Source organism: Kogia breviceps, chromosome 4, assembly GCF_026419965.1.
Source record: "Kogia breviceps isolate mKogBre1 chromosome 4, mKogBre1 haplotype 1, whole genome shotgun sequence".
Lineage (NCBI taxonomy): Eukaryota > Metazoa > Chordata > Mammalia > Artiodactyla > Physeteridae > Kogia > Kogia breviceps.
In genome coordinates, this window is record NC_081313.1 from 68,326,543 (window position 1) to 68,342,271 (window position 15,729).

General features: G+C 33.2%; 1 protein-coding gene across 1 annotated transcript; it reads left to right on the forward strand.

Moving 5' to 3' along the window:
• Positions 1–14,384: 14,384 nt before the first annotated feature.
• Positions 14,385–15,509, forward strand: LOC131754729 (mitochondrial carrier homolog 2-like). Its single transcript, XM_059060689.2, is given in 2 exon segments — positions 14,385–15,148; positions 15,150–15,509. Coding segments are annotated over 2 exon segments (906 nt in total). The 5' UTR covers positions 14,385–14,495; the 3' UTR covers positions 15,403–15,509.
• Positions 15,510–15,729: the final 220 nt, after the last annotated feature.

Below are 15,729 nucleotides of genomic sequence, written 5' to 3' on the forward strand. Positions count from 1 at the left end.
TTATTACCCTTCCTAAAAAGTATGTCATAATACAATATTCCAGAATTGTTAAGACAATCCCTTCCAAAGGTAAGAAATGAATAAATGTATTTATTATGTATAAAATATACACCTGAGAGATAAGAAACATTATTGACAACCATTGATAGAATTTTTCATTTGTATCATTTATAAACACTTTCAGTATAAAAAAACTACCAATATATAGTTAAGTATAATTAGCTAAGTTTTCTGTTCATAATAAATCCAGATATTATTTAAAATTCTTTAGAACTGAATATGTAGTAGTTTTGAATCAAATATCAGTGTGAAAATTGGTCAAAGACCACATACTTGGAAATTTCTTGACATAATTAACCCATGGATATGGAAGAAATAACCAAACAAACCACAATTCAGCTCCTCGAAGAACAGTCTTCTTCTGGTCTTTTAAATTTTAAGATACTACCTAAAAGTTAAATTTTAACTGTATATTATATGGGTTAGCCATAAATTATTATATACTTACATCATGTTTTTCAAAAAGAGTAATGCACTCTCTATCAAGGAGCTGGTCAGTAGTTCCCTCAGACAAATATGCCACATTTTTTCTACAGTTATTTTGTATGAATAACAAAATTTATTTTAACTTTCTTCTAATTAAGTTTCCCAATTTAGATTTTCAAGCTTGTAGTTCTGATGAGCATGACAGCAAATGAAAGAAGGCTATTACATGCTAAACTGTTTTCTGAACATAATTTTTGTTGCTAAGGAAACAGCATTTCTTTTCCTCATAGGAAACATTTTCAGATCCCCATTTGTGTTAAGAAATTATAACTGTAATCCAAATTATTTAGGAATTAAAAAGCCTTTCCATGTATGAATTACATACAACTGCAAAACAACTGGAACTTATATTTCAGATGAATTAATAAATTCACCAATCATGGTTTTCAGAAGTGCATCTGAGTCTCATTCGTTTTTGTTTAGAATTTAAAAATTGTGGTAATTATCCCTCCATTATTTCTTATTTATTTTCTTCATGTTTATTTAATTTTAATATATTTTATTATCTTTTAAGCACTTTTACTTTTAGTGTTTTACCAGAATACATATCTATATAACTTAAATTTAAACCCAAGTGGCCTAATGACACTTAAAAGTTTTTGCAAAGCAAAGGAAACTACAAACAAGACAAAAAGACAACCCTCAGAAAGAGAGAAAATATTTGTAAACAAATCAATGGACAAAGGATTAATCTCCAAAATATATAAACAGCTCATGCAGCTCAATATTAAAAAAACAAACAACCCAATCAAAAAATGGGAAGACGACCTAAATAGACATTTCTCCAAAGAAGACATACAGATGGCCAAGAGGCACATGAAAAGCTGCTCAACATCACTAATTATTAGAGAAATGCTAATCAAAAATACAATGAGGTATCAGTTCACACCAGTTAGAATGGGTATCATCAGAAAATCTACAAACAACAAATGCTGGAGAGGGTGTGGAGAAAAGGCAACCCTCTTGCACTATTAGTGGGAATGTAAATTGATACAGCCACTATGGAGAACAGTATGGAGGTTTCTTAAAAAACTAAAAACAGAACTACCATATGACCCAGCAATCCCACTACTGGGCATATACCCAGAGAAAACCATAATTCCAAAAGACACATGCGCCCCAATGTTCATTGCAGCACTATTTACAATAACCAGGACATGGAAGCAACCTAAATGCCCACTGAACAGACTAATGGATAAAGAAGTCATGGTACCTATATACAATGGAATATTACTCAGCCATTAAAAGGAACAAAATTGGGTCATTTGTAGAGACGTGGATGGATCTAGAGACTGTCATACAGATTGAAGTAAGTCAGAAAGAGAAAAACAAATATCGTATATTAACACATATATGTGGAACCTAGAAAATGGTACAGATGAACCTGTTTGCAGGGCAGAAATAGAGAACAAATGTATGGATACCAAGGGGGGAAAGTGGTGGGGGGGTGGGGGTGGGATGCATTGGGAGATTGGGATTGACAGGTATACACTAATATGTATAAAATAGATAGCTAATAAGAACCTGCTATATAAAAAATAAATAAAATAAAATTCAAAAAACAAATTTAAACCCACGTGTAGAATCAAGTTTAAGCCTATGACTAAGAATTTTTTTAAACCTCTGTAAGAGGGACAGAAATTTGCTACAGAAGTCAGGATTCTGTTAGATATTTATTGTCCAGGACTACCAGATTCTCAAAACAGGCATATAGCTGCATGAACATACATAAGGCTATTTCTTCCCAAACTAGTCAGAACATGATTATTCTAAATGCTTGGAATCACTGATTACCAAAGTCTTCATTAAACACTGTTAGTTATGCTTTTCATAATACTTTTCCTCATTTAAAGTCATAAATTTATGACTTATTCTTTCCATTCTTATTACCACTAATAACTTGTTCAAATTTATGAGGGACGATTAAAATACTAGCTCTATAATTCGGCTCTCATAGCTATTGCTACTACAGAAAAGTGAAAGAATAGTAGAACTGGTATTCTATTACTCTTCCAAATAATGATACTCCTTGTAGAAAATGAAAACATCAAAAAACGTATCCTGCCCTGGAAAAGGAGAACACAGATATTTTGGAGGATGTAGCATACACTGATATTTATTGTGACAGTATATAGAGAAAATATCCCATAGATCCACTAAAATTAGTTAGATTTTTATGTACCTCCTGGATTTTCTGAGTGTGTGTGTGTGTGTGTGTGTTTGTCATATATGAGAAATAGCGTCTTCATTTTCAAAGTATAGCTAAGGCTAATTGTTACACAGACATATTAATTTGACCACTGTTAGGTATTCTTCCCCAACATTTTCAGTTAGCTCTTCTCTTACAGAAATTCCAAAGGGATACAAGCCTTCTTTGGAATATAGTTACTAACATGTAGAAAGAGAAACTTGAGGACAGTGGTCCCATCTGTAGGAACTGAATAACTTTATAGAGCCCTCAAAAATATATCCTTCATTTTGGCTGACATAATAAATGGGACCTTGCCCTGGGGACATAAAGAACTAGCTTAAACTCCTTATTTTTTGATAATTAAATATCCTTGGATTTTGTTTTGACCAACCAAATGAAAGCTGGCATCACTGCTAGCACTTTATGCTGAATATGGGTTAACACTATATGTGAGGTGTAATGATCTATCTAAGCTCTAAATAAAAGTAATCTGCTTATCATAGAATTTTGGAGTAATCAGTACTTGTTTTCCTGTTCAAGTTTTGTTGTTTGAATTTAAGAAATATTGAGTTATAGTTCCAGAGTTTCTGGCAGTCTTATTTTAGTTAAACTTGTTTGACACATGTCTCTTTTTTTCTAGAAGGTTAAATGCCACTATGTAACCACTGTCCTTATAGATGATTCAACAAATGAATCAAAGACAAAAGCAGGATAGTAGAATCATGTCAATCAACCCATGAACTGAAACTTGTTGAAAGAACACTTCATCTTCAAGAAGAATGGACAATCGTGGTGAAGACCTGGATAAACCTTATTGCTCTCTCCTGGTGATTAGGTTAAAGGGGGACCAAAACAGAGATTGAGAATATTAAAAAAAAAAAAAAAAATCCCCCACATGTTTAGACAAAAACTAATTTACACCCATCTTAACAAATAACCTTTAAAACTGGTTTTAAACTTCTCTAATCAATCAACAATTCAGTGAGCATACTTCTAAGGGCAGCCAATCAGTGACAACCTTACACTTTGAAAGATAGGTATTAAGCATTAGACTCACTCCAGTGGACACAGCATAAAGACTGCTGACAACCTACTCTTGTCTCTGTAACCAACACAAAACATGATTCTAAGGCTTTCCTAAACCTGCTTCAGCCTCTCTAATCAATACAACCCCCCCCCAAACTCTTCCCTAAAACCCAATATAAGATAAATGGTTGGCTTTACACAGCGAGACTATGCCCATCATAACTATACTTAAGGTTACATTCTAAATCATATTTTTATTAACATAGCATTATCAGTTAACAATGATTGAACTTCAGAAAACTTACAAAACTATGATTTGCATTTCTGAGTGCAAGGATTACTGAGTTTAAATTTTGAAAATTTCATTTATGGTTTATAACAAAACATTATTTCCTGTTTCTGTAACAGAACGTGTCATATCGTAATAGAAAATCATTGAAGTAATCATTATGAAAAATGTAAATCATTACCCATCATGTGGGTCTGTACTATTATGTGAATAATTTCTCTTCTTCCCTCCAAATATTATAGCTTTTCTATTATGGAGAGTATAGAACACAGTTTAATTGTTTACTTTATTAAGAGTCTGATTAATTTCTATTGTAAAGAATATTTATTTTAAAATGTTCTTCAGGAGTAGAACGATTAATTAAATATACTTAACAAACTATACAAATCAAACATTATTAGAAAACATATTAAATAAAAATTTTAAAAATTCTTAAATAAAAAAAATCAAAGCAAGGTATAAAAATTACTACCAGAAATAGAGGCTTAGAGTATTGCTTAATAATTCAAAGAGACAAATTCTTTTATTCAACAATCAAAGTGGTAAATGCAAGGTGTGTGTATTTACATGTGCTTATATTTAATAGTAATTAATAAATTTATTCATTCAACAAAGATTATTTTGTGTAGATCTATAGGAGCAAGTTAGAGTCTGGTTTCTGGAGCTTTATACTGCTAGTGAAAAAATTTGGGTATAGCATTCTTGATGCTTAAGTGAACTGGTAAACTCATGGTAAATTCATGTTATTTATGAATGCCAAGAATGTAAGTCATCAGTATATGTCATATAACTCAATCAGAAATAAATTAGTTCTGGTAATAGAATAATAGCTGCTTTAAGTGTCCTGAAGAAAATGATCAATATATGTTAAAGTATTTAAGAAAAAAATCTTAAACAGTTAGAACTTTAACTGGTTCTAGAGAAGTGGTTGAATTTTAGTCAATGGGGAAGAATGGGTGATCGTACCAAGCCAGAAGCCCAGCCCAGCAGGAGCTGCCATGCAGCTTACCCAGTTTTCTTTTCAAATTAAGCCATGTGAGGTTCTAAGGTATACAGACAAGATATATCTCCGAAAAGCCACTGCTTCTGTGATGTTTCTATGGCTCATTTCCCTATAAACAGGATCATACCTTCTTTAATTGTGAACCCCAGTGTAAAGTCCACTTTGTTAACATCATTTTCAAAATGCTTTAGTTCCTCTACAATGGCACACAGTCACCCTCATCTGCTAACCTTCCAGAAACATAGATTTAGAGGGAGCCAAAAAGGTAAGGAGCAAAACAAATTACAAAGCTCCCTGACCATGAATATGAAGCAGTGGCTTGATTCTTTATCTCATCTTTATAGCATCAATCAGTGTGTTCCACATTTTACTCAAATTCTATTTTTACCTTATCCACCCTCCAGCCAGGATTTCTCAATGTGATTCAGTCACTTTCCTTATTACCTTGTTTGACATAACTTAGATCTAACCCATACATTATCTATTTTTGGCCCTTCAGTTTGCCCAACATATCAGGCTATGTAAGAAATATATGTCATGGCAAGACTGTTTAAGACTTCCTATCAGTGATATAATTTATTTTGTTTGCTCATGATTCTACATTTTTCTATAAATATTTTGGACTTTCTGTTGGATTTCAAATATAAATTCTACAGAATACAGGAATTCCTGTGGTGAGAGGGAGATGGACTGAAGAGTGTGTAACATTTAACCCTCCTGGAAAGACCAGATAACAGTGGTTTCTGCTGTTTAAAAATGCGAGCCAACCCCCTACTTCTCAACATCCTTCAGTAGGAAATATCCTAACCTTAGCCTGAGGAACTAATCTATATACATATATATTTTTGAAAAATATATTCAATATTCATATACTATTATTAAAAATAAAAATAATCTTTCAATCATGTAATCTTCAAGCTACTGATTCTTCATAGAGTAAATTTGTGTACAAAACCTCTCATAATTTAGAAGAAAAAGATAAAACTATTCACTGCAAAACTTGCGAAAGGTAAATCACAACTTTGGAATAAAAGTGGGTATAATAATTTTTTCCACATTGATTGCTATCATGAATTTCAATCCCAATATGGCATATAAATTATATTGAGGTAATACTTCATAGATTTCATTATTAGGCCTTTGATACTAGATAAACTTAGAGCTATTTAGTGTTGATGTTCACAGTTTTGCAGTATTGGTTAAACAATACTTCAAATTCATTGATAACTTACAAACCCCTGTTTATATTTCTCTTTTAACTCTCACAGCCTCTGTGTGTGTATTGATATTTGATTTTTTTTAAAGAAGGAATACATTCCCTAAATTATAGTGATTTTACAAAGATACCACAGCATATAAATGGTAAAGTTGAGAGCAATTCAGATTCCAACTTAATCCCAATGCTTGGACACAGAGATCTATTTAAGAAAAATATTAAGAAATGAAAAATGAGAATCTGGAAGATAGGCTTAAGAGATCACAAATTTTAAAGAAAATATTTCCAGAGGCAATAAAGGAACAAATGGAGGTTAAGAAATATTTGAAGAAAATTGTTCAACAAACAATTGAGTGATTAGGAAACAACAATAAAATTTTTTTTAAATTAAGAAGACTAGGAAAAATAAATTAAAAAACTAGAGATACAAGAATTAGAAAACTCTCTCTCTCTCCCTCTCTCTCTCCCTGGCTCTCTGTCTCTGTCTGTCTGTTTGTCTGTCTGTCTGTCTGTCTGTCTCTCTCTCTCTCACACACACACACACACACACACACACACACACACACACACACACATCCAGTCAGGTGTTTTGAAATAAAACATCCATTTGTAATAATAAACTATAAAATCATTTGAAATGCATTTACCATGAAAAGTGTAATGATCATATTAACAAAAAAAGTTAGCATTTTGAGAGATTGTGAAAGATAACCTGAATAAACAGAAGCATAGAAAATGTTCCTAGAAGGGAAAATCAAATAGAGCAATAAAGAAAGGAAACACCATGATTTCTGTATGAAAGTACCTCAAAAGGTATAAGAAAAATTAAGACAATAATGGGAACAATCACTATACCACATGGTGTTTAGAAAAACTAGAGGAAGTTTCAGATAGGAGAATCTTTTAAAATGTGGGGTATTTGAAGAAGTCTGAAATTGTGCAAAATATTATTAATTGATTTAGCAAAATATTAAATTTACCTGTTTGGCCTATTCAATCTAATAAATCAAGTTTGTACTTCCTTTAAAAATTTTTAAAAGACATAAATATGGTTACTGGATAGCCTTTTTTAAAAGAATTCTCTCAAATTATATACTTTCTTAAAATGAGGTTTATACAGATTTAGATCTCTTTTACCATGAATATCAATCAAAATGCACAAAGAGGAGCTAAAATTAAGTAGTGCTTTATAGGAGATATATGTTAGAGAAAATTAAATTCTGGGAATACTTCTTAAATACATGTGGAAATATCAAGACTAGTATAAGTGAACCATTAAGGGTTAATTTTATATAGAAAAAGTTTACTAATAAGTGATGATCTAATGTCATAATAACATTGAAAATCATTTTCATGGAGAACAGTAGAGAAAATCTGTTCTCAAATGATTTATGAAAAAATTATGTAAGACTATTTGTTATTACAAAGCATATTGTTGAAAAAAACCACATGAGTTAATGAGAGGAAATAAAATTGCCATAGCGTATCAAAAGAAAAAAGATTCTCCCATGTGCAGAAATAATAAAGATTGTGATCAGGATTGGACTTAGATATATTTTAGAAAAAACAAAGGAAGAAACTAAATTGCACATATATACAATAGTATATATAAAATAGATAACTAATAAGGACCTACTGTAGATCACAGGGAACTCTACACAGTACTCTGTAATGGCCTATATGGGAAAATAATATAAAACACAGTGGATATATGTATATGTATAACTGATTCACCTTGCTATACACCTGAAACTAACAACAACATTGTAAATCAACTGTACTTCAATTTAAAAAAACAAACTAAAATATGTGGTTACAACAGTGAGCATGGCTCCATGGGATTACAGTGATCCTGAGATATTGTTCTGTCCGGCAGTCTCAGTACAACTATGAGGTCCAGACACACAGTAAGCAGAGAAAAAAATATATATGTGATATCCCAGCTATGAATGCAGAAAGATGGAGCTTTATAGATTCCAGATTCAGGGGAATGGTGAAGGTTTTGTGAAACTGAACAAGAGAAAGAATGGGCTTGGATAAAGAAAGCTTCTAAGAAGAGATTCATGACTATTAAAGGGGAGGTAATGCACACTAGCTAAACATTAAACTTAGGGTTTCATCCAGTAAATCATTATATTTCCACTCACATCTAAGAAAATAAAAAATATTTGAAAAGTCCAGTATTCATAGTACTATTTTTAATTATATTTTTAGGTTTAATAGAACTTCAAGGAAGTTTCCAGGAACTTTTCTGGTTAAATGTAGTCTCAGAGGGTTCTGTGTATGTGTGGTTAATATATGGCTCTTATGATTCACTTTTAAACACAAAAAGGAAATGGCCTTCAGTGTCCCTTTTCTCTGAGCACAGTCTTGATTTGCACACTGTCCTCACATTTTCGCTTTGCCAGGTGTAGTCTCCTGATAAGTATGTTCCCTTCTTTGCAGAAATTCACATTGCTGACTTTGCAGTCTTTTGCCATGGAAGGGCTGCCACTGGCAACTGCAGATTAATACCAGCTCAAGTCTTGTTGTTTTTGATTAAGGTCTTGAGGCTAGAAAAATATAATTTGTACCCCACAAGGTAGTACAGAGAGAACATGACAGCAATTAATCCTTTTCTTGGTGATGACAATGATAAAATACCCCTGTTTCTTCCAATCTTTTTGTTAATATTCCAAAAGGGAAATTTAGTTTCCCTTGTGTTTATTTATAGATAAGTATCTTTCATAACTTCAAAGTGCCTAATGCTAAAACTTTATTAAGCATTTAAAAAAATCAGGAACCATGTCAACATTATTATTGTGGGAATAACGTGACAACTAATGATTTGTAATGAAACAAATTCAATGAAATATAAACCTCTTATATATAGTTATAAAAGAATGGCACATGTGTTTTTTGCTGATCCACTGTGTATTACAAATTCAGTAAATTCAAATATTTCTAACAAAGATCAAATAAATATTGTAAAATTAAGCCAATAGTATGCTTAGTTTAGACTTAATCATTTTATCCAAATTTTAAATGTTATCTTTATGTTATGTTAGCTTTAGTTACCTATTTTACTCTCGAATCTCTCCAATTCGGTTTGCAACATACATTATCTATACTACATTAATTACTGAATGTTTTATATGACTTCTGTTAAGTCATAGGAATTGTTATCATGGAAAGAATGCCATATCCTAATTTCCTCTAAACTACTTACATGGCCCAGCCGAACTCAGTATTCAACAACATACACAATAGGAAAATTTAGTAGAAGTATTGGACAATTAAGGACAAAGGAAGAAGCAGCACCAAGGATAACATCCCTCAATCATCCCACTCTTGGCATAATATGTGTATTCATGGGACATAAGGGCATTCTCCTTTGGAATATATGTAACTGATGACAAAAGTTCTGTTAGTCTACTCATTGGTTGTAAATTTGCTGTAGTTGTTAACCATCTAAGTTCTTACACCAGGGAAGGTCAAAGACATCATTTTGAATTTCAGTGTGTTTTATAGAATTGGAAGGACTTCACTAATTACAACAGTGCCAGCACATGACAAGTGTTCTGTCTTCTTATTGTTTTTGAATTGAATGATTTGCATTGTTTCATTTCCTTCAAGATTATTGCATCAGAAGTGGAATATAATTATCACTGACTCATTAATATCTAAGACTTACTTTAGGGGCAAACTATAACTTAAAACATAGAAACATCCAAACTGAAGGAGGATCAAGTCCTAACTAAAATGAGGAATTGAAATACCCTTGTAGCCCGGTCTTCCTATAAAACCTAAGAGTATTTTTTCTCCTTTATCACAGTATTTGTAATTCACAAACTAATCAATAGTGCTCTTCTTTCTCATCTCCTAAAAGAAAATAACCAAGCAAAATTTGTAGTAAAAATAAATGTTTAAATAAGCTTGTGAATTTCTTTAGAAAAAAGAATGCTGAGATTTGATTAGTATTGCATTGGACATATAGGTCAATTTGGGGAAGAAATGGTATCTTAATAATATTGAGACTTTCAGCCTACAAATTTTCTGAACAATGTTTTAGGAGTTTTCTGGGAAGTTTTGCAAATATTTTTCTATATTTGACTGTATTTCATAATTTTGGTTGTAAATTATTTTAAACTGTTTTTAATTTTAGAAATTATATATTTTTGTTATATGACTATACTATTCATAATAACCACAAACTGGTTACAAACAAAATCATATCAAGAGTTAAATGGATATATAAGTCATGGTATATTCAAATGATGGAATACTATATAGCATAACAAAAAATTAAAATATGCCACTGTACATCAGAATATTTGGTTAACCTGGGTAAAAGGGATAAGGAAATGGGAAAATGAAAGTGTCTTTTGGCATGCTTGTCATGTTCTTTTATTGATCTAAATGTTAGTCACAGAGTTCTGCTCAGCTGGTAAAAATGCAGTGATATATCTGCATGGTTATGCTATGTCCACTTTTCTGTATGTGTGCTATACTTAAATTATTTCTACATAATAGGTTTTCATTGGTTTGTACCAATCCCTCCTCTTCATGTTTTCATATCTATGTGTAAACAAATACCTTGTTGTTTTTCTATCTTAAACATACCATTTTCCTCTATTTTCCCCCATTTATGTTGTTGTCCTTGTTATCTTCACCCTTACAAAAGTCTGACTTACATTCACACTATTCCAATAAAACTGTATCAGCCAATGTCTTCCAAAATTTACTGTTTCAAAAATGCATGATCACTTCTCTGTTCTCAATTTAATTAACATCTAAATAATTTTTCCTTTTGGAAATACTCTCCTCTACTGGCATCTACAATAGCGCTGGAAGCACTCATTCAGGTTTTTTGCTGTGTCTTTATCCTCTATCCAACTATAAAATACTGGAGGGCTACCAAGTCTGCTACTTCTATTTTCTCCTATATAATTTCAAGTGGCTTTAACTATTATGCATATGCAAATGGACCTCCTAATGTATATATCCAGCCCAGAGTGTCCGTTGAATTTGAGGCTCATATTTTCAATGTCTTGCTTAACATTTCTAATTACACACACACACACACACACACACACACACACACACACACACACACACACTTTTAAGAAATGGATTGAACCACGGAATTCTGTTATAGTTACTCTGCCTCATTAATATCATATCATCCGCCATCAGGTGACTTAGCCTATAATCCAAGAATCATAATAAAGTTCTGTTTTCTTAAGTCTTGCAGTCAACAATAGCATAGGTAATGACACAAAGTAAATTGTGTTAATACATTCTGTTCCACCCTTTGAATGACAAATTAACACTCCATCAATGATGACATTTATTTGGTTGATTCAGTATGATTCCTTCCAAATGGATACTAATGTCTCTCATGAATATTAGCATATTTATTTTAACCTTTAACCTTTGCTGTTCAATAAATGTTGAGTGAATGACAAATAAGGGAGAAAAGGGCAGAAAAAAACACTGTATTTCTTTGCTATATTCTCTGGAAAAAAATGTCCAGATTCAACATCAGTGTCTTTTAAGGCTAAAAAATAATCTTACATGTTACTCTTTTTCTTTTTTCTGTATAACCCTGAATCTATAGTAGGGTGTACACCTACTGTTGTATACATATATGTCACATGACCCAAGTATTTCTATGCTATGCTAAACATTAAATCCATCTGTGAGATGTTTTAAGTCTTACACAGTTCTTTCAAAAAACACAATATTTCAATGCAATATTTGAATCAAGTAAATGCAATCATATTTAGCACTAATCACAAAGGGATGGGTCTGAATGGACAGAATTTTGTCTGATATGCATTAATCAGTTATTTGAATGAATTATTATATCATTATTTAAAGAATGAACCTTAATTTCATCTGGATTTACACTGATAGTCCTTTAGGTGTTTTATTGAACTGCCTTTATATAAGGAAAGATTTCCCTGTTTTCATCAATATTAAGGTACATAATCTTAACAAGAAGTTAAATATAAAGGAAATTAAGAGGGTGTGGATCTGTACTTCTGTGAACTTTTTCAAGAATCTCCTCTCTTATAGATAAAATATTTTTTACTTAATGTTAAGGAAAATTCCACAAATAATTTATAAATTTGTTCAGTGAAATCATTAAGGTAGATTTTTCTAGGTCTAGATTTGAACATCATGTTAGAATGCCATGCTAATAAAGATCGATCAACAAAACTAATGCAGAACAATGAAGGACAAGAATATATGTTACTTATCTTCTCAAAGAAACAGAATTTAGTTTTATTGATCTTTGCTATCATTTCCTTCATTTCTTTTTCATTTATTTCCAATCTAATCTTTATGATTTCTTTCCTTCTGCTAACTTTGGGGTTTTTTTGTTCTTCTTTCTCTATTTGCTTTAGGTGCAAGGTTAGGTTGTTTATTCGAGATGTTTCCTGTTTCTTAAGGTAGGATTGTATTGCTATAAACTTCCCTCTTAGAACTGCTTTTGCTGCATCCCATAGGTTTTGGGTCATCATGTCTCCATTGTCATTTGTTTCTAGGTATTTTTTGATTTCCTCTTTGATTTCTTCAGTGATCACTTCATTATTAAGTAGTGTATTGGTGGGAGGCAGCTGCGTGGCACGGGGGGAGTCAGATTGGTGCTTGTGACCACCCAGAGGGGTGGGATGGGGAGGGTGGGAGGGAGGGAGGCGCAGGAGGGAGGAGATGTGGGAGCATGTGTATGTGTATGGCTGATTCACTTTGTTGTAGAGCGGAAACTGACACACCATTGTGGAGCAATTGTACTCCAATAAAGATGTTAAAAAAAATAAAAAGAAAGAATATATGTTACTTAAGGTACTCAATAGTTGAGAATAACATAAGAAACAACAAAAAGAAACAATTTGTACAGTGAAGTTTCAGAAATGTGGGTCAATATTATAGGCATAACAGCAAATGACAAATGCATATTTGCATTTTGAGTTATAAGACATCTGAAAACATTTAATATTGATTAAAAAGTATATAAATATGTACTGTAAGTTTCTATGAATTTGTCACAATTTCAGGCTTAACTCTTAAAAATGGCATTATAAGAGGTGGCTTTATTAAAAAACAAAAAAAATTTTTGAAATTAAAAAAAAAAAATTGTTCCTAGGCAAAAACAATAACTAGAAATACCATGAAACAACTGTTCATTGTTACGATCTGTGATTGCATTAGCAGTAGATGGAACCATGAAAAGGTGATAAGTAAAGACTGTGCTAGCAAATAAGTAATTTGGTTCAGTAGGGGAGAACATTAAATTAACCACTGGGAAAAATAATGTTTCTTTTTCATAGCTTTAAGCCTTATTGGAAAATCAATGAAAGCCGTGTGTTGAGCTTAGTGATTACATCCAAGCCCAACATGCATTAATTATTATTGCCTATCAAGGGATAAGGAAAAGGTGTGACTGTGTGTCTCATTGTGCTCTCTTGACTGCCTTAAAGATATATTAAACGTCAAGATAGAGAGGGAGTTCTTAAACAAGAAATAAGGGGAAAGATTAATTCAGCTGCATTAAAAAATTCTCATTTGTAGATTAATTAAGTAAATCAGGAAATACAAGCTATAAACACAGAAAAATATTTGAAGTATGTGTATGCAATAAAGAATACCATCCAAAAAACATCAGAAAATCTTACAAATCTTTTTAAAATGGCAAAGAAAAAAGTGGAATAGATATAAACAAAAACATTACACAACAGGATAACAAAATGATAAATAAATATATACACACTTCCCTAGTTATCCTTGGGGATTGGCTCCAGGAGCCCCCATGGATACCAAAACTGAGAGATGCCCAAGTCCCTTGTATAAAATGGTGAATTACAACAGTTGGTCCTCCTTATCCATGTGTTTCACATCCACGGATATGGAGAGCTGACTATATATTTTAAAATGTTAACCTACCTAGTAATTTAAATTACAAAGTAAAACATTAATGAGACATTTCATCCATTTTATCTGAAAAACTATAAAATCTGACATTACATTGTATTAATAAGAATGTTAGGCCCCGACCTCTGCGCCCGCTCGCAAGCCCTTGCCAATTCTCGGGGCGCAGACTGTGCGGGGAGACGCGCGCCGGTGCGTGCGTGCTCCCGTGCCGCGGGCGGGCCAGTGAAGCCGGCGGCCCTGGCACGTGATCCCGGATCAGCGTGGTAGCTTGGTGGCTCCGTCTGTCTGTCTGTCCGTGGGTGCCATCATGGCGGAGGCGGCCAGTCAGGTGCTCCTGGGCTCCGGTCTCACCATCCTGTCCCAGCCGCTCATGTACGTGAAGGTGCTCATCCAGGTGGGATATGAGCCTCTTCCTCCAACAATAGGACGAAATATTTTTGGGCGGCAAGTTTGTCAGCTTCCAGGTCTCTTTTGTTATGCTCAGTACATTGCGAGCATCGATGGGAAGCGTGGGTTGTTCACAGGCTTAACTCCAAGACTGTGTTCAGGGGTCCTTGGAACTGTGGTTCATGGTAAAGTTTTACAGCATTACCAGGAGTGTGACAAGGCTGAGGAGTCAGGATCTGGAAATGTACAGAAAGAAGCTTCATCTTCCTTTGACCGAATTATCAAGGATACTCGAGAGATGATGGCTCGTTCTGCTGCTGCTCTTATCACACATCCCTTTCATGTGATCACTCTGAGATCTATGGTACAATTCATTGGCAGAGAATCCAAGTACTGTGGACTTTGTGACTCCATAGCAACTATCTATCGGGAAGAGGGCATCCTAGGATTTTTTGCGGGTCTTATTCCTCGCCTCCTAGATGACATCATTTCTTTGTGGCTCTGTAACTCACTGGCCTACCTCGTCAATACTTATGCACTGGAGAGTGGGGTTTCCACCATGAATGAAATGAAGTTATTCCCAAGCTGTCACAGGATTTTTTGCCAGTATGTTGATGTAACCTTTTGTGCTTGTCTCTAATCTTATGGCTGTCAACAACTGTGGGCTTGCTGGTGGATGCCCTCCCTACTCCCCAGTATATTCTTCTTGGATAGATTGCTGGTGCATGCTACAAAAAGAGGGAAATATGAGCCGAGGAAATAGCTTTTTTTTCCGGAAGGTCCCCTTTGGGAAGACTTATTGTTGTGACCTGAGAATGTTAATTTGAAGATGTGGGCAGGGACAGTGACATTTCTATAGTCCCAGATGCACAGAATTATGGGAGAGAATGTTGATTTCTATACAGTGTGGCACGCTTTTTAAATAATCATTTAATCTTGGGAAAATTTTTTAAAAAGAGAAAGAATGTTAAAAATAACTTTTTAAAATTTATTTTTAAAATTTTTATACAATTTTTTAAAGGTTACACTCGTTAGTTATCATAATATATTGGCTCTATTCCCTGCATAGTACATTACCCCTTGTAGCCTATCTTATACCCAGTAGTTTGTACCTCCCACTCCCCTACCATTATATTGTCCCCCCTCCACTGGTA